This window comes from Arachis ipaensis, chromosome B9, assembly GCF_059453495.1.
Source record: "Arachis ipaensis isolate K30076 ecotype BB chromosome B9, ASM5945349v1, whole genome shotgun sequence".
Lineage (NCBI taxonomy): Eukaryota > Viridiplantae > Streptophyta > Magnoliopsida > Fabales > Fabaceae > Arachis > Arachis ipaensis.
The window spans coordinates 6,895,485-6,920,012 of record NC_142444.1 but is presented as its reverse complement, the minus strand read 5'-3'; the positions used below and the strand labels follow the sequence as shown (position 1 = coordinate 6,920,012).

Genomic DNA, 24,528 nt, shown 5'->3' with positions numbered 1-24,528 from the left:
AATCACTGTCCGCACTATCAGCCACGTAATCATCGTTTGACTCCTCCTCGCCCTCCTCTACCTCATCTAGTGGAATGGCGACATGAATGGGCGGTGGTGCGAGAGGTTGGTCGTCCTGTACATAGGTCGAGTGTACAGAACCACCGCGACCATTATGTCCCACCTCGGCGGAAAGTTCCATTACCTGCTCCAGATGTCGAACATCAGTAGCACATGCTCGTCCCCTTGAAGTCGGAATAGTCGAAACCGAAAGATCCCGTTGCCCATGAGTGCTAGCAACCTATACCCCACCCTTCCGATCTCCCTCACCTATGTACCACCGAGTTTGCTCAATATCAAACTCTTCAAATCCGACAACGTATTCACACGCTGAGTGCGAAACAATATCAGATCCTCACACTGAAATATCACCCCATTGTCGCCATTTCTCATACGACAATTGTGATAAATAAGCACAACTATGTAAGGAATGTTACCGACCATTGATTCCTTGTTTTGGTTAGAAAAATAAGACAGAAAAATGATATGAAATATGTGTGGAGAATACCAAGAGTTACACATCCTTTTATAGCAGCTGAAAATTTATCTTCTTCATACCATGCTGATCAGTCATATCTCATTTACACTATAAACGAAATATAACTGAAAAATTTAAAACAGTAAATATTTTTTAAATTATTTATTCTAGTAATTACAACATTTATTTTATTTATTAAAATAAAAAATCCCATCGAGATTAAAGAAAAAGATTTGAAAATTGGATTTTACATTGATTTTTGTATTTATTTTTTAAATTTAATCTAAATTTTATAATAAAATGTAAAAATGTGGGGTTAAATTACAAACGGTCGTCAATTGGAAAAAAAAAAAAAAAAAAAAAGACAACGAAAATAGTAGAAGAAGCAAAAACATGACTAAGCTCGATATCTCGTCGGCATTATTTGCGTGTGTTGCGGTATGAATCGTATGATCACTCTAACAAGATCCGATTAAAACCAAACGGAAGATCCAACATCTCCAGCATACCTTTCTGACTTTCTCTATTTCGGAAACGAAAATGGTATGAATGAGATTACGTGATTTATTAGGGTTTGGGGGTTTGGAATTTGGGGGTTAGGGGGTTGGGGGTTCGGGATTAGGGTTTATGTGATATAATTATATCTTTGAACGTTTAGGCGTGTTCCTTGGTTTAATGCTTCTAATATTTATCTAATCCATATGTGCAATAATGATTTTCTTCCTACAATGTTTATCTTTCTCCAGCTTGGTGAGACCAGTTGCCCAATGAAGGAGGATTTTATCATGGATGATCCACAGCATGCATGCAGTAATTGTACTATTCCAATGGTGTCTGGCAACCGTTGGGTTTGCAACCAGTGCAAGAATTTTCAGATTTGTGATAGGTAAGTATTGTTCACTTATATCTCCATTTTGCCATATGATTCTGTTGATTGCAATTGGTTAAACATACTATCTTAGTGTATGTATTACTATAGAGATGTAGGGTAAAAACTAAAAAGTAAAAACACAGGAAAGGCTGCAAGAACAGAGAAAGGAAAATGAAATATTTTATTTCCTCTCTGCTGCACTCTTCGAATTCTGCCTAACTAATTTCAACTATGCCCTATCACTCCATTCTCCCATTTGTAGAGTTCTCCTGCATAATCAGCTAGTTATTAACTATGAACTACATTTTGTAATCACTTCAATCAGTTTGAAGGAACCCGCGTGGGTGGGAGGAATTCTTCTTGCCTTCAGAGTAAAGTTCTGACTTCTGAGTGTCCTGTTAACAGTTTGAAGCACCTCTCGGGTCCACTTGAAATATGATAGCCGAGTTTTCCATTGCCTGGAACTTGCTTTGACCGTACAAGTTTTCCGTGCAGGATAAAAAAAAATCTGCATCTGACAACTTGGATTGAATAAGTGGAAATCATCTATTATCCCAAATAATTTCAGCAGGTTTCTTCTGCTTTGTCAATTAAGATTCTCATGCTGGCATCCTTTTGGGCAGCCCCATTTGGTCAAATATTAATTCAAATTCTGGGATTCTCTTCCTCCGTTATTCTTTTCTATTTCCCATTTATGCTGTTGTGACTAGGCAACTGTCATAGCAGTCTCAAGATCTAGTGGCTTTGATGTGAGGAACAGCCCATGCTTATCTGCAGCTGGAGTCCTCTCTGTCTCCACTGGTGTGATTCCTGCCTTGATGTAGTATTCTCCTTTCTAGCCTCTTCCTTTTGCTTTCACCTAAATTGACTATGGACATTGAAGGTCACCCACAGATACACCACTCATCGTATTTCACTTAGTCATCCACTTCAATTCCACCATTAGAGTCGGTAATACTTTTAGTAGGGGAAACCCACGGAAATTTTGGAAGAAATATCACAGATATTTAAATATGAATGGGTTGAGCACAGACATGATCCATGATAGACTACAATGGCGTCTGTTGATCTATGTAGCAAACCCCCACCTGGTGGCATAAACCTTTCTTGTTGCAGAGTTGGGAATACTTTCATTATTGATGATAGCTGGAAAGTATTAGTATACTTGATTTATTTATTTAAGTTACCAGTTTTTTCTTATTCAGGTCTTGAGTTATAACTGGATGACAAGATTTTTTGCTTGCTGCCTTATGCCATGCTTAAACTCTCTTGTATTACAAACAGTTTTAATGCAGACTCGGGCAACTGCTATGGAATATGATATTGTCTCAATAACAGATTTGTGTTTCTCAACATTGTATCTGATTATTATTTATTTGACACCCCATCCCCGTTGTTGTTGTTGTTGTTATTTTTGTGCAGTTGTGTCAATAATATGTTTGCCTGATCCTTATTACAAAATATTCAATACTTTGATCTAATATAAATGGTTTCTCAGGTGCTATGAAGTGGAATTAAAACGTGAAGAGAGAGAAAGACATCCTATTGATCAAAGGGAGAGTCATACCCTTTATCCAGTAAGTAAAGAGTTCTACCTAATTAGAACATTTCCCTTGTTCTAGCATGTGATAATTTTATTAGTACTTGCTTGTTACTCACCTTAATGTCTGCCTAATTAGTAATTGCTACTTGGAGGTACTAAGTTGTCAGACAGATTATGAAGTTCCAATTTGAACTCACGTAGTGATTATGTTTTCAGCCACAACTTCCCCTTGAGCATTTTAATTCTAGGTTTTCTGTATATCCACAGAAAAAAGGGTGAAAAAATAGTACACATTATCGTGTGGCACTAACTGATTGGAAGCGAATTTGGGTTTAATTTTTTTTTTTTTTGTTAAAATAGCTTGCATTGTCTTGCAGATTGAAATCAATGATGTTCCAGTTGATACAAAGGACATAGATGATATTCTCGAGAGTGAATTCTTTAATACTAGAACATTTCATAATCCGACGGCTCCTGCATTTGTGACTACCTGTAATATATGCGATCTTGACATAGAAACTGGCCAAGGGTGGCGTTGTGAAGTTTGCCCCAAGTATGATGTATGTAATGCTTGTTATCAAAAGGATGGAGGCATTGATCATCCCCATAAGTTGACAAATCATCCATCAATGGCAGATTGTGATGCTGAGAACAAAGAATCAAGGCAGCTTCGAGAATTGAAGGTATTGCACAATATTTAATTTTATTTTTTGTTCCTCTGAATTGGACATGTATCACTCAGTTAGTTAGAGAATTATTTGAATTTTAGGAATTTCATCAATCGTTACATGGTAAAGAAACGGAAAATAAAAGAAAAAAAAAACAGGAGAGGGGAGCGCTCGCGCCGCCCGTGGGGGGGGTGATTGGGTAATTATTGATGACAAGGTAATGCTAAACATGTAATTTTTTTATTATGATATGGCATATTAATGATTTCTATTGTAGTGTTCCACTGTTCCTCGTGATTGTTTTATTTTTGGGATGGATAAAGTGTGAACAGTAACTTCTTTTCAACATATCACAGTTCTTAATTTTGATGTCAATTGTTTGCTTCTTTTGTCCGTAGTAACTACCTTTCTATACATGCTTTTTGATGTAAATGAATTTGTGTGTGAATTTACAGCTACGGAAAATGCTTGATCTACTTGTGCATGTACCCCGATGTCGTTCTGCACATTGCCAGTATCCAGATTGCCGCAAAATAAAGGAGCTTTTCCGCCATGGGATGCAATGCAAAACACGCGCTGCTGGAGGTTGTGTTCGTTGTAGGAAAATGTGGTATTTGCTTCAACTCCATGCTCATGCTTGCAAGGAGTCGAGGTGCCGTGTGCCACGTTGCAGGTTTGTGTGTTGGGCGTTGTCTTCCTCCTCTCAATTTTTTCATGCATTGACTTTTTTTCTTTTATGGGTTAAATCAGAGATTTGAAAGAGCATTCAAGGGGATCTCAGCAACAGTCTGATTCACGGCATAGGACTGCTGTAGCGAGGATGATGAGGCAGTGAGCTGCAGAGGTTGCCAATCAGGGATTAGTATCTTTTTGCATGCTTCGCATATAATAAACAATCGAGCTGTTTGCCGGATAGCATCTGCAGATCAGTTTTTTCTTGTTATTGGTTATTATTCCTCTATGATTTACAGCAATGAAAGGTTTCAGTGTATACACTAGCCTGTCCAGATGTTATATAAAATAAATATGTATATGAAATGAAGATATTTATTAAAATATCCTTAGTTATTAAAGAAAATGTTGTTAAAGTTTCAATTTCTGTCCCCAGAAATTTTCATCCCTTGTATCTCTTTTTTCTGAAGGTACTGGAAGAAAAACTGAAATTTTGTGTCCCAGGAGTCCAAAACTGAAATTTTAGTTTCAGTATCTAGATTCAGTTTTTGGAAACAAACATTATCTAATTGTTTTACATGATTGATAAGTAATTTAACCTTGAAAAAAGAAGGCAAGTTCTATTATCATCTCTTTTTATAAGAGTGTTGGTCTCATTTGTTTGTACTTTTAGAATAAAAAGAATTTTTACAAAAATAAATACTTAATTTATTTTCTAATGAGTTGTTTGTTTGTACTCTAAAAGAAACTAGAAGTAGAAAATAAGCTATTTTTATGCATATTTTGAGAGGCAAATATGGACTTATTTCTTCCAAAACCAAAAGCAAAAGTAGTTGACGAAAGATAAATTATGAAAATAAAATAACACTACAAATTTATCTTTATGTATTTTTAAAACAACAAATATATCAAGTTAAAAAATATAAAATTCTAACTATTATACAAATCCTGATTCACTCTTTGTGATGTGAAGTTGTGCAAACCTATTGACTAAACTATATATATTACGTGCTATAATTAAAATAAAATATTTTTAATTAAAAATATCGTTAAAAAATATAGCATAGTTAATATTTTCTATTAAAAATTGATGTAATTATTTTGTTTTGTACCAAAAAATATATCATAAAATAATTATAGCTTTTTTTATTTTTAAAAATACCATGTTCTGTAAAATAGTTTTTAAAATTTTTATTATATCCAAATAATTTAACTACTTCAAATGTAATAAAATATACTTTTATAAATATATAAATACAAAATATTTTTCTACTTTTACTTTTATTTCTGCTTCTGCTCTATTTAAAAAAAAAAAAAAAAAAAGCTTCTTTCAACCGAACAAACAAGTGAGGCTATTATTTTTAATGGAAGACGTTCAATCTCTCAATTTTTTTTCCACAATTTTAAATTTTTAATTAAACTGGTAATGTGAGAGTGTAATATAATGTAAGCATGTTAATTAAATAAGATTATTTATCCATTATAGATTTTTAAAAATTAATAATAAACAAGAAATAAAACTCACAAATAAACATGTTTTTTAATTTGGACTGATGTTCAACCTTTGCCTTTTGCCATTTTGTTCTTGATCTTAGCACTTTCCTACCGGATTTCTTTGCTTTTCACATATTCTATGGTCCCTTTGTTAGTTCTGTCTCTATTGTCTTGTCTATTTGTAAATTGTTTCTATAGTATCATTCATGATCTTGTTCTTGCCTTTTCTAGTTGTGTCTTGAAATAAAATATATGAACGCACTTTGTGGCATGCATGTGATGAGTTTTGGAGCTTTTTAATTTTGATATTGAATTTATAGTAGTATTTTTTAACAATATGTATAACTTGGTGTATTTTTTTCTATATGAAAATCACAAATTCTGATATTCCAATTTAAGAAGTTTGATTTTTTTTTTTAATTTTTAAACACAAAATCAATCTTTTGATTTGTAAACTTACACAAATCTAATCTTTTTATTTGTAAATTTTAATTTTTTAAAAAAAATTTATTTGTGAACCTATATAAAATTAATCCTCCAATTTGTGAACTTTAATTTTTTAAAATTTTTTTAAACACAAAATCGATCATTTAATTTGTGATTAATTTTACACTAAATTAAAATATACCACTTCCCTATAACAAAAAATAATACAACAATAATTTCCATATAAAAAAAAATCAGCCGAGTTTTGGATATAGTTGACTGTGCAATATTTTTATAACAAAATTTCTCATTTCAATGGTCCATCTTTTGTGCTTTGGCTCTGTCCTTGTTTGAAATTGATATGCAGCAGTCATTTGAAATTATATATATTTGATAATTGTGATTCTTTTAAGTTATACAATAGGGGAAGAAAGGTTGTGTTTTATTCATTGTTTATGTTCTGATAATAAATAATTTTAGGGTTATTATAGATTAATTCCAGCCTTGTAAGCATATGATATTCTCGACTTCTCGTAACTGTGTCTTCAGTTCTTCACTGTCTTGTCTCACAGTAGTTGTAGCTTTTTGGATAACTTCAAGATCCCTTGATTTGAGAATCTGTGCTTGGAAGGAGTACTATTTTTTAAGGAAATGCTAAGTAAACAATGATTATCTTAAACAATATGAACAACTACCAATCAAATAAAAATACACTACACCTTAATTTAATGCTATTAATTAAATTTATTCTTTTAACTTTATTAATTCATATTGTTCACACATTATTCAAAAAAATTGTTGGTTACCTATACTTTTTCATTTTTTAAAATTTGATTTAGCAACATTTTTTTTTCACGATCTCTTCTAACCCAATAGACTAAGATTACTTTGTTGTGAATATGAACTCTATTTAAAAATCTGCCTCTTGCCAATAAATTTACATACACAAAGCAAAAATTAAATTCCGATATTTATTTAAACGGACAAACGAATTGACTATCAAAATAATTTAAATTGATTATTATTTAACAACATTTTTTTTTCCTAGACGAGGCCCAGGTCGGTTAACCCGACCCGCACCAAGACCCGGGGACGCACCATTGTTAAATAATGAATATAAGATGTTTTTTTTTTTTTGGTATACAGATGTTAAAATTTTTATAAGTCAGGAATCTTAAAAAATTGTATCAAAAGTTTTTCTTTTAATTACTCCAAAAAAAAAAATTGGATTCTGATTTATCCAAAGTTTTTGGTTTGTTATTGTAAAGGGTACGGGTTTTTGAGATGTTAGAAGTATTAGTTGAGATTTAAAAAGATAATGGCCCAAACATCTGTGTTTGGAAGATCATGAAACATCTATTATTTTTTTAATCTATTAGCTCATAAATAAGGCTTTTTTTTTTTTATTTTCTTGGTCATAAATCATAATGATGAGACCTCAAAGAAGTTTGTCACCTTTTATTTTAATAATAAAGTGATCTGAAAATTTTAATCTTAGAAAAATTAATTCTTAAAAAAAATATCAATTAAATCTTCTATAACATAAAATTATAGACATATTATGTCTTTTTGTCAATAGATAATACAAAATAAAATAGAATTATCTATGTGTTATTATCTATAATGATGTGTCTTATTACTGCTACATAAACATAAAGACAATATTATTTTAGGATAATAAAATATTTGTTATTTTTTGAGTTTCTATATAATTCTCGTTAATTGTTCTCTATTTACTACGTACTCTAACAAAGTAGATAAAATTTCATTCCAAAAATTATTATCTATGTAGCGATTTTCTATAAATAAACACATTACTGTAATTAACAGTATATATAAAGGGGTAAGTTTTTTAAGATTAAATCCAATACTTTTCGGAAACAATTAGTACCAAATTTAAATATTTTATTAAAAGAACTCAACTTATGTTCTTTACTAATTAAATTAAACTCGCCCATAGAAAATGAGAGCAACTTGAACAGGAAGTGGAGTAATAGTAGAAAATGAAAGGTTGACTAAATTCTAAAAGAATTTGAGGAGTGATCAAATGTCATATATAATTTGGAGTGACATAGAGGCATATGTTCCAATATATTTGTTTAGGCCACATTAGGGTAGGGTCATTAACCTGTCCTACATGGTGGTGCATTGTCAACTTTGGAGAAAGTTAGATTGATGAAAGAAAACTTAACCTCAGACAAAGTAGTACCACTTAGGAATATGTCCAAATCCCAAGCAATCTTTATTTATGTAGCACAAAATCACAAATTAAAATTCCAAATCATAATTATTAAAATCAGACCAAATCTGTGATATTACAGGCACAGATTCTCAAGCCCAATTTTATCTAATGTCAAATTTGAAGGTTCATATATTTTAAGTTTAATTATTTTATTAGTTTTATAATTTTATTAAATTTATAATTAAATTTTTATAATTTTTTAATTAAATTTTTATATTATTTTTAATTTTATAATTAAATATTTTTTAATATAAAAAATATTAAAATTAATTAAATATTTTTTATAAATTAAAATTATTCATAATTAATAATATAATTAAATTTTTTATTGTATCTTTTTTTAAAAAATATTCTGTTAATTTTATTTTTTAATATAAAAAAATTTAATTATAAAATAAAAAATAATATAAAAATTTAATTAAAAATAGTATAAAAATTTAATTATAAATTTAATAAAATTATAGAAAATAAGAAAATAATTAAATCTATATTTAATATTCGATTAAATTATATTATCGTATGTCTCTTCTTAGATGAGGGAAATACCATGTTGGCCTTACAAAGTTGTACAGTATAGAAGAAATGAATTATCCGCACGAACTCATGATGATTGTCTAGGAATATGTGTGTGTCTGTTGTTTTTTTTACCCCACAATTTTATTGACTAGGTGAACAAGACCAAAAAGTATTCAATATGTCATAATGAATATTAAAAATTCAAATTAAAATGAACCCAATTTAATTGGATTGTCTTCTTGTATCTTATGGCAAATCTATTATAGTGTATTTTCTCCTTCAACTGATGAATTGTCCCGTATAGTAAATTTTATGAAAATTATTCATTAAGAAAATGTTTTTATGTTAATAATATATGTATGACTGTTCTATAATAAATTGGATTGTTTGGTGAAATTGACTACAATTTTAAGATTTTGATTTTTATTGACCGTTTTAATATCTTTTAGCAAGTTAAAAGATGAAGTTATTGTTTAAAATAAAAAATAAAAAAGACAATAAAAATATAATCAAACTAATCTGATGATGGTGTTGAAAAAATTATTTTAGTGTGGTAAAACAAATTGAAGAAAGGCAATATTTATAATGTGAACAACCATTATGACTTTCACAAAAAAATCAATAATAATAAAGAAGAATATAAAGATAATCATGGTGTACAATTAAGATGATTGGTTGAGAGAAAATTAAGATAGATGATTGGAATTATAAATAATGATATTGTACACAAAAGAAATCAAGTAGAATGTACGAATTAAGTAACACATGTAACCAAATATAAAAACAAAGAAATAATGATGTGAATAGTAAAGTAGATAAAGAATGGAGTACTATGTACTATTATGGAATAGTGAAAAAAGAACAAAAATGTATGATTAAGATAAATGTTAAACTAAATTAGTATAAAATAAGTGTCAAAATATTAATTGAGCTATTTTATGTGTAAAATGAATGAGAAGTCACTGAAATTAATCCAATACTTTGAAGTAACAACTAAATATATAATTGTGATCAATACTACAAAAATTATATACGACATGAAAGTGTTAAATTGTGTTTAAGAATAAAAATTTGAGTTATCATAGCAAGTTCAATATTAATAGATATATGGTTTAGATGCATTGGGTTATAATAATTCGCTTTATGATTAGGCATATAGGACGATACATGAATACAAATAGTTATATATTTATTGAAGAAATCTGGTAGAAACATATTATGAGGATTATATGATTTTTCAATAGTATATAAATTACCGTTACATATGATATAAGAGAAATTTTAAAACTGGAGTGATTAAACTGACTTGATTACATGAGTATGATTTAATTCAAAATTTTATCAATTAAAAAATTATTATATCGCTGCACAGAGTCATCTTTTTTTTTGGTGATCTAGGGGGGTTAACACCCCAACAAAAAGAGAGGAAAGAAAACACAGCAAAACAGCCAAACAGAGAAGAAAAAGCAAAGCAAACTAAGAGCCTCTAATTCTAAGGGTCCCTAAACTATCACCAAGTAGTGCATAACTAATGTCTGGAGTGGCCTTATCAAAGAGGTGTAGACCAAGTTCTAGGTCTTGGCCTTTTTTGGCAAGGAGATCCGCCACTGTATTTGCTTCACGAAGGGCATGACTCCAAGTAATATGTTGAAAACGAGTCACCAGGTTACGGATGTCTTGAATTAGGGGTGCACATGAATGAGCTGGGGGACAACCATGGTTAATGAAGCTGATAGCAGCAGCAGAGTCAGACTCCACAACCAGGTGTTGATAGCCGTTCCTAGTGGCAATGTTCATTCCATGAATAACTGCCCAGAGTTCCGCGTGCGTGATGGAGCAGTTGCCCAAGTTACAGGAGTAACCTTTCAAAAATCTTCCGGCCGAGTCCCTGAAAACTCCCCCACAAGCAGCATTATTTCTTTCAGAAAACCAGGATCCATCCACATTCAGCTTGACATCTTCACCATTGGGATGAGACCATCCTATAAGACAGGTGCTGGCAGCTTGTATACTTCTCGGATTAAGATCCTTATTTGCTCCCTTTATGAATTCCTCAGCCCGGGCCCGGATTTGGTGAATAGCGCTGGTGGTCGCGACAGACTCTCCATCGAAGACCAGTTTGTTTCGAAAATACCAAAGGGATGAGACCGCAACACCAAAAAGACAAGCCCATCTGTTACTAGCGGTGAGGTTCTGAACTAGCCACTCATTTAAGTCTGTTCTAAAGAAGGAGTTACTGCCATTGGGGGGGTTAAGTGTGTGCCATATGCTCGTTACATAGTGACAATCCCTCAGGACATGGATGATGGATTCTTCCTGATTGCGGCATCGGGGGCAGGCATCATCAGTGGTCAAGTGCCGTCGTCTTCTTTCCGCGTTTGTGAGGATGGCTTTATGGGCCACTAGCCAGAGAAAGGTTCGGACACGTTCCGGACCTTGCCAGTGCCACACTAACTGAAAAATCCTGTTGGGAGAGTCGGGGACTTCCATGAGGGATTGGTAAGATGATTTTGTGCTGAAAGATCCATCCGGGGAATGGCGCCAAGCAATGCAATCTGCTCCCTTCCAAGGTGATGGGGGGGGGGGGGATGGCAACAATCCTTTTAATAATATCCTCTGGCAGCATGCTTTGAAGCTTCTCAACATCCCAATGCCCTGAAACGTTCAGAAAATCCATCACCATTTCGGAATCATTGATATTACTACTTACCTGGCTTATTCTCTTGCTTAACCGTCCTACGCATGGAACCCAGCGATGCTCCCAGAAACGTATTTGGGAGCCGTCCCCAATTCTCCAAATGGAATTTTGTTGAACATGTTCCCACGCGGAGCAAATACCCTTTCAAAAATTTGAGTTATTGCGCTTTCTTTCCACCTTGGGAATGAGATCTGTACCGCTGCCATACTTAGACCTGATGACTCTAGCCCATAATGCATCTCTCTTTTCAATCAGCCCCCAACCGGCCTTCATCATAAAGGCTTGATTCATTAAAGACCTGATGACTCTGTGTAATGTGTGTGCTGCACAGAGTCATCTGATTATTAGAATACATCAATTTTGTAGTAGGAACTTGGACACCATGCAAGAATGCAATAAAAGTTATGTATAAAGTATTTGAGAAGAAAAATTAATAAAGAAAAAAAATAATAAGCATGATAATTAGACTACTGTATTCAAATAAATATATTCATTACATATATAAATAGAAAAAATAATGAGAAATAGAAACAAACTAACTGCATAATGAATAACCAAAAAGGTCTATAGTGTTTGATGGAAGAGAAAATCCTAATAAATACAAAATACTTAAAACTTCTAAATTCATTGATTTTTTATCATCAATAGGGACGTCAAATTTGACCTTGCTCCCTTTGACTATGCCATGTTGAAGACAAAATCTGCGCCTCTCTGATGATGTAGAACCTCTCCAACGAAGTTCCATTGTGAAAGAAGGTCCAACCTTTTGACATACATTGACATAAGAAATCTCATTTGATTTTGTATATTGTAAGCAAATTGAATATAAGAGGAAAATAGGTTAAGACCTTTTGGCGAATTGAAAATAGATTTCCAACAACAACAATGAGATTCTGTCTTTTTTGTATAAACAACTACATACCAAACAAAGACGCATGTGCATAACAACAATAATATTTCAAATATTACTAAAATTAGAAGATATACATTAGATCAAATAATAAGAAATATACATAACTCGTCATCGCAAAGCATTATGAATCTATGATTGAAGCAGATCCCTTACAAAGCTTTGTGTCACCGCCTGATAGTGGGGTGTGTCTTAAGAAAGTGAACGGAGGAGACCAATAAGAACTAAAGAAGAAGAGAATAAGTGAACGGAAGAGAAAAAAATAATGGAGAGAATCCCTTTTTTAATTTTGAGGAAGAAGAAAAAAAACTGGAAACAGAGAATGGAGAGATCCCCTTTTTTAATTTTGAATTTGAATTCAAAATTAAAAAACTAAAATTTCAGGGAACTATGTACATGTGAAGCAAGCTTAAAAATAGGAAAGAAAAACTTGACACAGTCATGAAATGTGAAGTGTAATGAAAATGGTTTCATGTAGGAGTGGTATGGTAATAAGGGTCATGATGTGAAGTGTAATGAAAATGGTTTCATGTAGGAGTTGTAAGATAATAAGGGTCATGATGAGTGAAAAGTAAAAACATTGATATTTTGATAAAAACTCAGAATGAATATAAGGGATGACACGTTGGAATTCCACTACAAGAATAACCTTCTTTTTAATGTATGTTATAGGATTTGGAGACTTTTCGAGTGATTACACATAGCCTTAGTGACAATGCCAAAAATGTTTACGTAATTGACCATTTTTTATTTATTTTTTTTAGGTTGAAATGTTGGATTTTTTATTTAAATAAATTAAAAAATATTTTATTTATTAAAATAAATAATTTGTAAAATAATTACGAAAATACGTAATATGTCTTATCTCGTTTACTGCAAACGAGATAAGAGTGGGCGCGGCCTATACACATGTCGTTCACAGCGACGTTTTGGGCCTCATTTCCAATCTTTTGATGTGTTATCCTTTTTTTATTATATTATTGAGTAACACTAAGATGGTGCACGCAAATGTATATGATCCGGACATCAATCGACTGAACGTGACATAGTACGTCACAAGGGCAGTCGACTTCGCGATTAATTTTGTTATCTTCACGTTTATGTTATCGTATACATGTATAGCCATGGTTAGGATACTTGTCAAGAATTAGAATACAATTTATGGTTTAGGTGGCTGAATATATCGTTAGCGACGGGCTGACAGCTGACTGATATGGTACGATTTTAGGAATATGATTCTGATTTTATTATAATGAAGTTATTAAGCACATAATTATTAATTTAGATATTAAATGTTGTGGTAGATGTTTTTCTTGAAATTAATTTAATAATTTAGTTATTAGTAAAAGTTATTTTTTAAGTAAATAATTATGTAATTTTGTTTTTATCTAAATTAATTTATTGAGTAAAAATTTGTTAATTAGATTATTAATTACTTTAGAATTTTTTTATTTTAATTAACGTATTGAGGTGATGTTTATTAATTAACTTAGTAATTATTAATGTAAAAAATTTTATTTAAATAAATTCAGTTAGTATATATTTGTAAATTTCTGTTAACTAAATATATGTAATAATTAAATCAATTTGTTATGTCAATACTCATTTAGAGTTTATTTTTCCAATTTGGATCATTTATTTTTTGTCAGGGGTTTTGCATACTTCTTTCTCGACGAGTGAGTCACACACTTTCACCACCGGACACCATCATCCTGTATTTGAGGGAGGCTGGCTTCGGCGACACGATGCTTCTCAGAAACTTCGTCTATGACAACTCCCTAATCACGGCATTCGTGGAACGCTGGCGTCTGAAGATCCACACGTTCCGCGGAAAGCTCCATCATTTGTTCCACCATGATTCTCCCATAGATGTCAAACATGAGGCGCATATGCTCGTCTCCATGAAACCGAAATAGACGAAACCGAAAATTTTTATTTTCTGATGGTGCTAGCAACCTATACCCCACCCTTCCGATCTCCTTTCTCTCTAACCCACCAAGGTTATTCAATATCAGTCTCTTCAACTCGGACAAGGAACTTACTCGCCGAGTGTGCAATAGTAACAGATTATCACACTCAAATATTATCCCATTGTCATTGTTTCTCATAGGACAATTGGGATACACACAAACAACCACATATCCGCTATTACTGGATATTTTTGCCTATTTTTTAGAAGAAAAACCGGAGGAGAAGAATATATGAAATGTATGTGGAGAATACCAAGGATTGCACATCATTTTATAGTTGTTGAAAATTTGTCTTACTGTATCTCGTTTATACTATAAACGTTATAATTTATCACGTATTTCGTTTACAGTATAAACGAGATAAGTTTATACGTATCTCGTTTACACTATAAACGAGATAAGACATGCCGAATGAAACGTATATATCTTGTTTACAGTGTAAACGAAATACGTATAAACTTATCTCATTTACACTATAAATGAGATAAGACATGCTACATATTTTCATAATTATTTTACAAATTATTTATTTTAGTAAATAAAATATTATTTTAATTAATTTAAATAAAAAATTCTTGAAATGTTGAATCGAAGTTATAACGTAATAAAAAAAATGCAAACTTAAAATACAAACATATTATGTGATGTAAATATGAATATAATGACATACACAAATAAAAAGATAGTCGAGAATCTATTATTTACTGTCTCTTTACTTGCAAAAAGGTAAAGCAAGTCTGGTTAAGAAGTCCATTTAAAAATTTCACTATTAGAGAAAATAAGAATGAGTTCTATTAATGCTGAAATTAAAAACGTTCATACTTGTTTATGAACTAAGGAAACTTGAAGAAAATAGAGGCGTTGGGTATCTACTGTTGATACATATATGGCGAGCCAGGAACGAATTTATCTTCAAATAAGTGAGTAGGTCAGCAATAAAAGTTGATGAATCTACAAGGAAATAGATTAGGAATCTCTCTCTCTCTCTCTTTCTCTCTCTCTCTAGAAACAGACTAAAGGGAACTACCGGCTTTGTTATGGATAGAGGTTAGATAAAAGAAAGAAGAAGATCGTCCACTCCATATCATCCGCTGCGCTTATCTTCTGTTAGTTCAATAGCCTAGCTTCCTACTAGCAATTTGCTAGTTCATTCATTCCCTGCTGTCTCTTAAATATATATAAGATGTAAACTCTTCTTTCAACTCGGAGTAAAGCCCTTCTCTTTCTTTAGGAGCATAAGAAGATGAATCCGAAAATACTGGAATCTTTTTTTGATTTAATGTATTCATTTTTTTATCATTATACACATAAAGGAGGAGCCGTATGAGATGAAAATATCACGTACGGCTCTGCCTTTGCGTCAACCTTTTGACTAGCTTGAAGTTAGTCCTTGGCCTACCTGCCAATGGTTGAATATCTATTCCTTACAGGGTAATCAAATCCTAATCCTCGGCTTCTGCCTGACTTGTTTATACTTTATCGGACTGGATGGGAACGGCAATCTCATCTTTCATTATATGCTAATTTCTGTCTTTGAGAATTCTGCTCCCCCCAACAAAAGGAAAGACTTCTTTGTTGTCAATGCATTTTGGTTTAACACCACGCAGGCAGCTGGTACCCTCCCAGCTTCTTCATCAGGTAACCTGCCAATTCAACACATTGATCTTTCTTATCTTGATCTAACGGCCGGCCAAAGAGCGACTCAGTTTCAGAGCTAGAAGTCCTTTTATCATCATCTTACTCCATACCTGGTTATACCTGAACTGTACACACCAATGAATTTCCCGGTAGGAAAGATTAGAGTGTTATTCTTATCCCGATAGGGAAGAAAGGGGTAGCACTGACCTATTTTTTTTTATTGATTCAATACAATAGGGAAAATCTCGTAAAGTTCCCTACCGTCTTTTCCGCATCCACAGGGTTCATCTTGATTTGGTTATAGCCGCTATACTCATCCATGAATGTAATTCTTTGGGGTTCTCTTTGTCTTCGAGCTTTCATTCCTCAATCCACTGTTTCGTTCCCTCATATACCTCCCCACCAATAGATAGGATGAGTACCACAAGGGATCCAAGGTGCCATCATCGATCGATTTAATTCCAGCGTATGCCGGCGTAGCTGGCCTCTCTCTCTCTCTCTCTCTCTCTCTCTCTCTCTCTCTCTCTCTCTCTCCCCGTTTTTTTACTGAAATGAATAAAAATCTTTAGACGTAAATATAAGACATATATTTAATAGAGTTGGCAAATGCGGTTTCGTTTGAATCGTATCATTTGGGCAGTTTAGATAGTGTTTTTAAGACGCAAATACATAAATACAAATATACAGTAAGACATAGACACAAAATACACAATTTTTTTATTATATTTGGTGATGATGTACAAGACACATTGATTTGAATCAAATATCATATTTATTCTTGTCACTGTAACATCACTACCAGCATTACTTTCCACTATCACTGTCATTAATTTTTCAACTCCAATCTAAATAACTATGAACTATCATAAAAATCTTTAATCCAGTAATCAAATCAATAATTTTTTTATATATAAAAAATTATAACATAGATTCAAGAAAAAAAGAAAATTGAACAAAATATATCCAGCGAGAAAGAATAATGAACAACAAAAAAAATACAGAAAGCAAACACAATTTGAAGAACAAATATAGAGGTAGTGAAAACAGATCTATATGCAAGGAGAGGTAATGGAGGTGTCAGCGCCGCACGAGCCAACAGAAGCAATGAAGGTGGGTGAAGGTAGATCTGGAGGCAAGGCGAGGCAACAGAGGCATCGACACAAGCGACGGAGAGAGAGGCGGGACAAGGTAGATCTGGAGGTGGCACGACGACGGAGATGATGACGGTGATGGCTGAGAGCAAGAGGGAGGCGGCACAATGACGGTGACGACAACAACGCTGAGAGGAAGATGGGGGCGGCGGCGGAGGAAGAGAGGCGGACAAAGGAGGGAGGCGGCGGCGACGCCGATAGTAGTGGAAAGAGAAGGCAGAGGTAAAACAGAGGTAGGAAGGTGGAATGAATTGGAGAAGAAGAGGGAAAGTTTTGGGGATAGGGTAAAGGATAAAATTGGAATTTTAAAAAAGAGTAAAGTACTAAATTGGTCTCTTATATTTGGACGTAATCCTGTTTTAGTCCTTAAGATTTAAAGTGTCATATTTGAATATAAAAAAGTTTCATTTAGCTTCAATGTAGTCCCACTGTGAGGTCAAAGTTAAATAACTAACTGAATGTCCTACATAACAGTAGTACAAGAACAAGGTCGATAATCTGGAGAACAAGTACAAGCTAAAGAGGTACAAAATCAACCGTGGATGCATCAATACATTCTCCTTAATTCTATAGAAAATATTTCATTTAAATTGTAAGAAAAATAATAAATAAATGTATTGATGCATCCACGATTGATGTTGTGCTTCTAGAGTTTGTATTTATTCTCCAGATTATCAACCTTGTTCTTGTACTGCTGTCATGTAGGATATTCCGTTAATTATTTAACTCTGGCCTTACGGTAGGATTAGATTGAAACTAAATAAAACTTTTTTAGATTCAAATAAGACACTTTAAACCTTAAGGACCAAAACAGAATTACGCCCAAACGTAGGAGACCAATTTAGTACTTTACCCTTTAAAAAATAACAGAGATAAAATTAAAAAATTTGTGTCTTGTGGATTATGTCTTAGTGTCACAACTTAAAAGAGATACACAAAATACATATATTTTATGTACATCTGTGTGTAATCGTGTTCATTAAAATTTTGTTTCTCAACAAACAAACAATATACACATTTCACCATGTAGACATGGACATAAACCAAACGAGACTTTGTTTCTAGGTCCATCCTACCCATGGCAAAAATAAGGGATTAACTTCATTTTTCTGGTTGAGAATCATCTTTATTAACAAAGATATATATTTATGGGAATAGGTGTGCGGACATAGTCATAGAATTTGAAAGCCCATCAAAATTTTCACTTTACAAATCAATCTGGGTTCTCCGTTTGGTTGATGTATATGATGAGTCATAAACACAAAGACATAGATATTAAAGATATGGATATAAAATATTTGTGTTTATGTATTATGTTTGGCAAAAATAAAGAACAAGACACATATTTAAAAAAGATTGAATTACCCTTCATTCAACCACAAGTTTTACCACCATCACTGTATACCCATTATCCCAAACACTGCATATCATCACCATTAGATTTTTATTTCTTCTAATATAATCTTAAATTATCATTCAAATATTAAATATATAATTTTTCTTTAAAAAAAGGAGAAAACTAAAGTTCAGAATCTATCAAAGATTAATCAAAATTTAAATAAAAAAAAATAAATGTACAATTTTTTTTCTTGAAGAAAATAGAAGGATAAATTTAGTTGTAGAATCTAAAAGAGGAAGAGAAAAAAGAAAGGTTTGGAGAGATAAGAGGACAAATTTTAAAATGTAAAAGAGTAAAAAATTAGTATCTCACAAGTTGTGTTTAGTATTTCACCAAATTAAAGGTACACAAATTTAGTGTCTCCGTATCTATCCGTGTCCTCTCGTGTCCTTCGAAAATCTACGCCTTACCAAATCAAACAGCAGGCATGTGTCACCGTGTCCATGTCTCAAGACATGGACATCAACCAAACTAAAGTGTATCTAAGGACATGACTATATAGAGATTTCCATATCTCGAAATATTGTTGATTTGTAATATTAGGCGATAGCCCCATCTTTCTACCAAAAAAAAAATCTATATTTTTATCTTAGAACTTTTGTTATTAGAAAAATAAAGAGATTATAAAGAAAGAAAAAAATTTCAAAAATTAATTTTTTGTACCCAACATATGTCTCTAAAGAACAATGAATAGAATAAAGTAAGATTTAAACTTGTGAGTTTAAATCTTTTAACATAATTACATGAACTCTATTTACACCTTAAATCTCTCAATCTGACTTGACCTGCAAAATAAATTTATTTCTTCTGCAAAATGCCCACATTGTGTTCGTCATATGTTATACTATGCTAGGCATGTGTCTAAATTTTTATTAATGTTTTTTAATTAAAACACTTTGATACATAAGTCGTATACACATTGTACAAATTAAGAGTGTACAAAAGTCAAGTCAGACCGGTTTTGATTATATTTGAATTCAACCCTAATATTTTACCAGGCCATTTTTAAAGAATTAAACTTGATCTTAAATTGACCTGAAAACTAATTGGATTAAACCGACTTGACCCGATATAAAATTAGTGTATACAATTTTATAAATTTTATATAATAAATTTAAAAAAATTGTAAAAAATCAATTTAACCAATGTTATATCACATTTATACAAAAAAAAAATAAAAGCAAAAATAATATAATATAATACAAAAAATATTAATTAAAATATAAAAATATAATATTTTATTATTAATTTCTTTCTAAAATATACGTTTTACTTAAAAAAATATAATTTTGGATCAGACAAGAAAAATTTAAAGTATGGCTTGAATTCGACCTAAAAACAACACCTGGTAAAAAAGATAAATTAAAATCCAACAAGATGTATTTTGAGTCTGGACCGAATCTTAAACACTTCTAATATAAATATTCATTATAAGCCTCCATATTTAAGCTATGGAACACACAAACAGAAATTTTGTATAATTGATGAGATTTTTAGTAGAGTAAATAGCCATTTCTAATCACTAAAGATCTGAGTGTTGACAAAACTAATCATAAAAAATTGAAATTGATTTTATACCCATGCAAGATAGGTTTTTTTCAAATTCTAAAAAATTAAATAAAATTCCCAAACTATCTTCTAATATAACATAACCCTAACTTCTGATTTTATTCCATATCATCAGTCCCCCAATCCTAAACCCACCACTCTCATCCCCAACTACTACCATTACTGTCGCTATCACCATCCTTCTTTCACAAGTAACACTTTCACTCTCATTCTCACATTCACACAGATTTCTTTTCAAAATTGAAGTGTTCTTCGATTCAAACCACCGTTAACAGCAAATATGAGACCCGTCCGTTGACAACCCAAAGACTCATTCATTCTGTCGTTACCGCCAACTTCCCTGGATTTCCATCAGCGCCATTAGTTACCCCATGATTCTGATGCCAGTTTTGCAAGCTGCCACCCTTCTTCTGCCAACGGCGCAGGGTACACAAGGTTCGAGGATTACAAAGAGTGCCACTCGCAGCAATTGGTGATTTCCACCATCAACTCATTCCTCTCATCGCGGAACTTTCCCTTCACCTTCAAATTAAGAGAGATTGAGTACCTATGTCGAAGCTCGAAGAGAATCTTCTCCCTTTTGTGAAACGTCTTAATTATCCGTTCAAGATCAACAAATGCGTCTTCAAATCATCCGTTGTTCCTCACCAGCGGCCTTCCTTACTCGCACTGATGGAGGAAGGATGGTGATGGTAATAGTAATGGTAATAGTTGGGGATGAAAGTGGTAGATAAGATTATGTGGAATAAAATCAGAAGTTAGAATTATGTTATATTAGATGGTAGTTTACTAATTTGAAAATTTTATTTAATTTTTTAAAGTTTAGATAATTTTGTCTGCATATAAAGTCAATTTCAATTTTTTGTGATTAATTTTGTCAACGTTAAAATCTTTGATGGTTAAACATGAATTTGGATTTTCTACATTTTGAATTTTTACTTTAGAAAGTAAAGTGTGATTTCTCATCTTTAAATGCTTTCTCTCTTATATTTTCTCTTGATCCTACCTATGAAATAAATGGGAAGAGATCATATTTTATCTTTTAAAGTAAAATTCAAAATTTAGAAGATTCAAATCCGTTAAAGATGACTATTTATTCTTTTTAGTAATACTCCTTTACAATATTAGCTAAGTGCACCGGTGTTTAGCCAAACTCTCATATAGTAGAAGTACATTTATGGATAAAAAGTTCTTATAACGAGAAATAATTTTTTTAGTGACTAAATATAAAAAAAAAACAAGAAATAAAAGAAATCCATGCAACATGGGAGAAAAAAAAAATCACAGTTTCTTGAAGATCTATTCATGGATAAATGAGAATCCACTTTGAGTAGTTCTCACTTCTCATTACTTAGAGCACCTCTTCGACTAAAGCGTTGGCAATTTTATTAGTGGTGGAGTTTGAAAAAAATTTTGGAGGGCCAGAAATTTAAATAAAAAAGTTATATAATAGTATTTATATTAAAATAAAATTTATAAATATAATTATTTTATTTTTAAATTTATTATTAATATGTAAGATCATATATGGTTAAGATTAGTAAAAAATAATTTTAATTTTGATTAATAAAAAATTTTGTTTAGATTAATAAGTCAATTTGATTTTAAATAAAAAAATTAATTTTTAAAAAATAAATTTTTACATAAAAAAATTAGTTTTTACACATAAAAATTTATTTTATTTAGAAAATTAATTTTTTATCCAAAAAATTATTTTTCTTTTTAAAAAATTAATTTTTTATTTAAATTATATAAAATCAATTATAACTTATAAATTATTTTTAATATTTTAAAAAATTAATTTTTTTTATAATACTTATCTTTTAAAAGTCTCAAGATTAATTATTTTTATTATTACTTTTATTACAAATTAAATATAATACAACAAAACAAAGTCTTAAATTTCCAATAAAATAAAAATATTAAAATTTATTAATGTAAACAGTATTATATACTATAATGACATTAAATTTGTAAAGTTGATTTAAAAATAAAATAATAACTTTTTATTAATAACTGATATTACTATTAATTATATTATAATTTTTATTATTCTAAAAATAAAATAATGTATGAAACTATATGAGAAGCTAAATATAATTTAGTATTAATTTTATAATGATATTTAATTTGTAACGTTGATTTAAAGATATATCGCTTGTTAATTTAAAGATATGTTATTTGTTATATCAAATAAGATAGGATAACAAATTTAAAAGAATGATAAAGATGGACATAAAATTCAGATACATAAGTTAAAAATATATCAATTTAATCAAACAAACTAATTTTATTTTCTTTAAAATAGAATTATTAATATTTTTACAAAAATTTTGGGCCATGCCCCTTGTCCACACAAAACTCTGTCACTGGATTTATGTGGTACGATAGATTATTGGTTAAAACAGTCTTTAAAAAATTACATGTGAAGTAATTTAGTTTGTGAAATATCATATACTTTAAATTAATCTCCAAAAAATATAATAGCTAATTATTAGTTTTTATTAGTTAAATAATGATATATCACAAATAATTAAGATATATTATCATTTAATGGATTCTCAATTTAATTTATAATTATATTTTTTTTAAAATTAATTTAAATATTTAATTTTTTAAAAACTATTTTAACTATTAACATGTAAGATTATCCTAGGAAGGACCAAAATTTCCTACTCTTCCTATTCTCTTCATCTCTTGTCATGTTCTTTCACATTCATTTAGAAAATTCAGAACCGTTTGATATTCGCCTTGTTCCCTTTCTATGGCCCACTAGTGTTAAATATATATATAGAAGAAGATCTCACCATTAGTGCTTAAAGAATTATATTTATTTATATATTAAGGAATTAAGATGTATATCTCAAATGAAATTATGAAAAGGCAACAGACATCAATGTCCATTCAAGCAACCTTAGCCCTTTTCCTCTCCACGAGTCTTTCTCTTACGAGTGTAAACGGATATGAATAATTAGATTATCTAATTAAGTTCTCCAATTTCATCAGATTATCTTAGGTATATATTTAATGAATGATCGAGTTTACGCAAATAAAATTTATTATGTTTAATTTTAATTGGCTCAGACATTAGATTTGAAAGTGCAGAATTTGAATTTATATAATTATACCTAATATATTATGAATTTAGTTTTAATGTACTATTAGTATAAAATAATTTTATATGTGTATTTAATTACGTAACACTATATAATAAAAATAATTATTTTTATATTAATTGTATTTAAAATAACGAATATAATTATACTACTGTATAAAACACTTTACAATATCAACATATTAAAATTAAACTTATATATTATATTAAAAAATAAAAAATATGATATTTATATAACTTTTTCTAACTCTAATTTTATTTTAGTTATTATTTTTCTTTCTTCTCCTAAAATAATATTTTTAGTGTTTTATATATATATATATATATATATATTATTTTAAATTTTCCTTATAAATTTAATTATTACTAGATATCCAATAATCTCACTGAATCTAAATCAGATTTGATCAAAGTTAATAGATTTGGTGCTTAAATTCACAAAATTGGACTCAATCAAATTCTCATTATCTCCTATTCTAATCCTTTTGCAATGTATCTTTGGTTCATGTCTCATAAAGACGGAGACACAAATATAAAGACATAAATACTGAGATAAACACACATACATAAAGATACGGTTAAAAAGAATTGTGTTTGATAATTATAATAGACAGAGCACACATTATTTTAAAAAGTCTATTTTATCCTTAATATATAAAAAAAATTCATTAACTTTATCTTTATCCTTTTATCTTCTTCCATCAATTTGATTCGTATTTTCAGCAAAAGAAAAAAAAATACAAAATCAAAACTAATTTATAATTTTATTTTCATAATCCAATGTAAATTCAAACAACAAAACAAAATTTTACATAAATATATATTAGTAGAGTTTGTGCCAAGAAACTTAAAGAAAGCAAAAAAAAACAAAGAGAAGAGAAATAAAATTATGAATTGCAAAGATGAATATAGAAATAAAATTATAAATTGTAAAAATGAATATAGTCTACTTTTGTAATTTGTACTCAGCTAATATATATATTCAGGATGAAGGTAAATAACAACAAAAATAAAGAAGAAAAGAGAAAAAAGTCTTTATTTATAGAGGAGAAAAGTACACGAAAAAAAAGAGAAAAATGAGATAAAAATAAAATAATCTAAAAATATAATTTTATTTGTGTCTTAAGTA

At 30.5% G+C, this 24,528-nt stretch overlaps 1 protein-coding gene across 1 annotated transcript; it reads left to right on the top strand.

Annotated features, from left to right (window-relative positions):
- The first annotated feature begins 828 nt into the window (after positions 1-828).
- LOC107618596 (histone acetyltransferase HAC1) lies at positions 829-4,677 on the top strand. Its single transcript, XM_088500259.1, has 6 exons — positions 829-1,060; positions 1,264-1,403; positions 2,887-2,965; positions 3,309-3,614; positions 4,055-4,272; positions 4,350-4,677. Exons 1-6 carry the CDS (start codon positions 1,058-1,060, stop codon positions 4,432-4,434), a joined length of 831 nt encoding a protein of 276 aa, XP_088356385.1. The 5' UTR covers positions 829-1,057; the 3' UTR covers positions 4,435-4,677.
- The last annotated feature ends 19,851 nt before the right edge of the window (positions 4,678-24,528 follow it).

What these genes read in the sequence shown, in the direction of transcription:
- LOC107618596 (XM_088500259.1), top strand. An exon ending in AATTTTCAGATTTGTGATAG is followed by an intron (nt 1,404 to 2,886) that starts GTAAGTATTGTT and finishes ATGGTTTCTCAG; the next exon opens with GTGCTATGAAGTGGAATTAA. An exon ending in AGAGTCATACCCTTTATCCA is followed by an intron (nt 2,966 to 3,308) that starts GTAAGTAAAGAG and finishes ATTGTCTTGCAG; the next exon opens with ATTGAAATCAATGATGTTCC.